The 2,344-nt window shown below is 51.6% G+C and overlaps 1 protein-coding gene across 1 annotated transcript; it reads right to left on the bottom strand.

Moving 5' to 3' along the window:
* Positions 1-336: 336 nt before the first annotated feature.
* CAMP (cathelicidin antimicrobial peptide) lies at positions 337-1,749 on the bottom strand. The gene is made up of 4 exons (XM_012735223.1): positions 1,531-1,749; positions 1,326-1,433; positions 1,116-1,187; positions 337-534 (listed from the first exon to the last, which is right to left on the bottom strand). Exons 1-4 carry the CDS (start codon positions 1,726-1,728, stop codon positions 397-399), a joined length of 516 nt encoding a protein of 171 aa, XP_012590677.1. The 5' UTR covers positions 1,729-1,749; the 3' UTR covers positions 337-396.
* Between the last annotated feature and the right edge of the window lie 595 nt (positions 1,750-2,344).

Below are 2,344 nucleotides of genomic sequence, written 5' to 3' on the forward strand. Positions count from 1 at the left end.
CTTTGCTCTCCCCCGCTGTCACCTCCATATGAGCAGCAACAAGTCCACAGCATCCCCTCTCCTGCTGCCTATAGAGTAGATCTCCTGAAGTCCCAACTGGTGTTCAGTATAGGAAGAGCAGGAGATGTGTGGTGGGCATGGAGAGGGATCCTGGGAATGCAGACACTGTCCTAGAGTTTTTAGCTCTTAGCCAGACCCTCTTAAACAGAGGAGGGGCCTCCACTCATCCTTTTTACACACACACACACACACACACACACACACACACGTTGCCAGAGTTAAGGACAAGTGATGGTAAATGATAGCAAGTCCAGTGAAATTGAAGCCTGGAAGAAGTTGCTTTCACAAGAATTTATTTTTCAGATTTCAGAAGTCTGAGCCAGGGCAAAACAGACCTTAGGCCTCTTCCCTGGGCTTAAGGTTTTGGAAAAAATCCTTGATCCTCTTGCCAATTTTCTCAATCTTTTCACCAATCTTCTGCCCACCTCTTTTAAGGAAATCACCCACTTTTCCAAATAGCTTGACACTTTGAGGCTGTGCACCAGGAAGAAACAAATTCCTTGTGAGGGCTGACCCAGGGCCAGGCAAGACCCCTCCCAACCTAAACATCCCCTTCAGAGCTATCCCAGCTTTGCTCCAGAATCCTTGGGGCTACATTTCACCCTCTGGCTGTGGGTTTTGGAGCATGTGGCTGAATCCTCATATCCAGAAACAGATGAGGATTGAGGCCCAGAAATGGCAAGGGGTTGTTCAGGGTCACACAGCCCATTTCAGCCATACTTTGAGGGAGCATGGGCTAAAACCTCCTGATTCTAAGTGAATGGCTCAGAGCTCAGTAGGAGGCACAACTCCTGGGTGAGCTTGTTAAAAAGTGAATTTCTGCACCCCATTCCACATTCTGATTCAGTAGGTCTGAGTGGAGTCTAAGAATGTGTATTTCTAACAAGTTCCCAGGTAAGGACTGCACTTTGAGAAACACTGCTCCAAAGCCAGCCCCGGACACCTAGAGCTCAGGTGGATGGAAGAGCCTAGAACAGGGGCTTCTCCCTAGCTGGGGCAGTGGCTAATTAACCACCACCCCTATCAGCCTTTGCAACCCAGAACGAACCACTCACCTCATCGCAGCTAATGTCAAAAGAGCCCCTCATCTGGTCCAGGGTCACTGTCCCCACACACTGTTTCACCAGCTAGGGAGAGACTTGAGGTCAAACGGGTGCTCTAACAATCAGCATCTTCCCAGTGACTGCATATGTCCCCCACCAGCCTGTTGTTCAGCTCCTTAGGAGGCACACCCCAGTCCTCTAGCCTTTGACCCCCAGCCTCACCCCATTCTCCTTAAAGTCACACTGCTCGGGTGGCTGCTGTGTCGTCCAAGGGCACACAGTCTCCTTCACCAGGAAGCTCACAGGCTTTGGGGTGTTTGGGTCATCATCCTGGTCAGTGGAGGAAGTAGAGAGACCAGCTCAGGTTCATTCTTGCTTTCTCAGATCTCCCTGCCCCCAACCAAGAGAGCAGATACCCCAGACTCACTCCCTGGAGTTTCTGGTCCAGCTCCAGGAGACGGTAGAGATTAGCATCTGGGGACCGCTGGTTGAGGCCATCCACGGCACGGAGCACTGCCTCCTGGTAGCTGAAGACCTGGGTGGTAGCCGGGGGGACCAACAGGCCCAGCAGCAGTAGCACCAGCGACCACCACCCCAGGGAAGAGCGATCCCTCTGGCTCTCCATGGCTCTCGAGTCTGCCTCCTTCCAGCTAGTAGGGCCCTCCTTTATGCCCATCCTGAGCGTGATGCCCATCCAGGAGCCTTCCTGGCCCACCCATCACTGGCCACCTGCCAGAGTGCGGGCTGGAGTTACCTCAGCCCCTACTATTGCCTCAGGGAACTTGCAGGATAGTGGACACAGTCTGCTAATGCGCAAGGTGAAGAAATGGTTTCTCCATCCCCCCAGTGAAGTCTTGGCCTCTCTGATGCCCCACACTACTCAGAGGCTTATGTTGCTCAAGAGGGTTTAACATCAATAAATGGGTGGATGAATGAATAAAAAAGTGAAGTTGAGCCTTCCAGAAGAAAAAGAGAGCCAGGTACCTGTCCTACTCCTCTCACTGTGACCCATTTCTAAGTCTCCAGCACTGGTACTACCTGACACCCAGTAGACATTCAGCTGAAATTTAATGCATGAGTAACAGTAACATCACTACCCTTATCTAGAGACTCACCTATCTGGCCAGTCCCAAGGAAGTTCAGGGGCTCAGCTCTATGTGTCCCCCCTCCTGGATTCTTCTCCATGATCTTTCTCAGTCTAAAAATGTCACCAAGGCCTCCCTGGTGGCATAGGAGTTAAG

This window comes from Condylura cristata, unplaced genomic scaffold (genome assembly GCF_000260355.1).
Source record: "Condylura cristata isolate star-nosed mole 26May11 unplaced genomic scaffold, ConCri1.0 scaffold00004, whole genome shotgun sequence".
Classification (NCBI taxonomy): domain Eukaryota; kingdom Metazoa; phylum Chordata; class Mammalia; order Eulipotyphla; family Talpidae; genus Condylura; species Condylura cristata.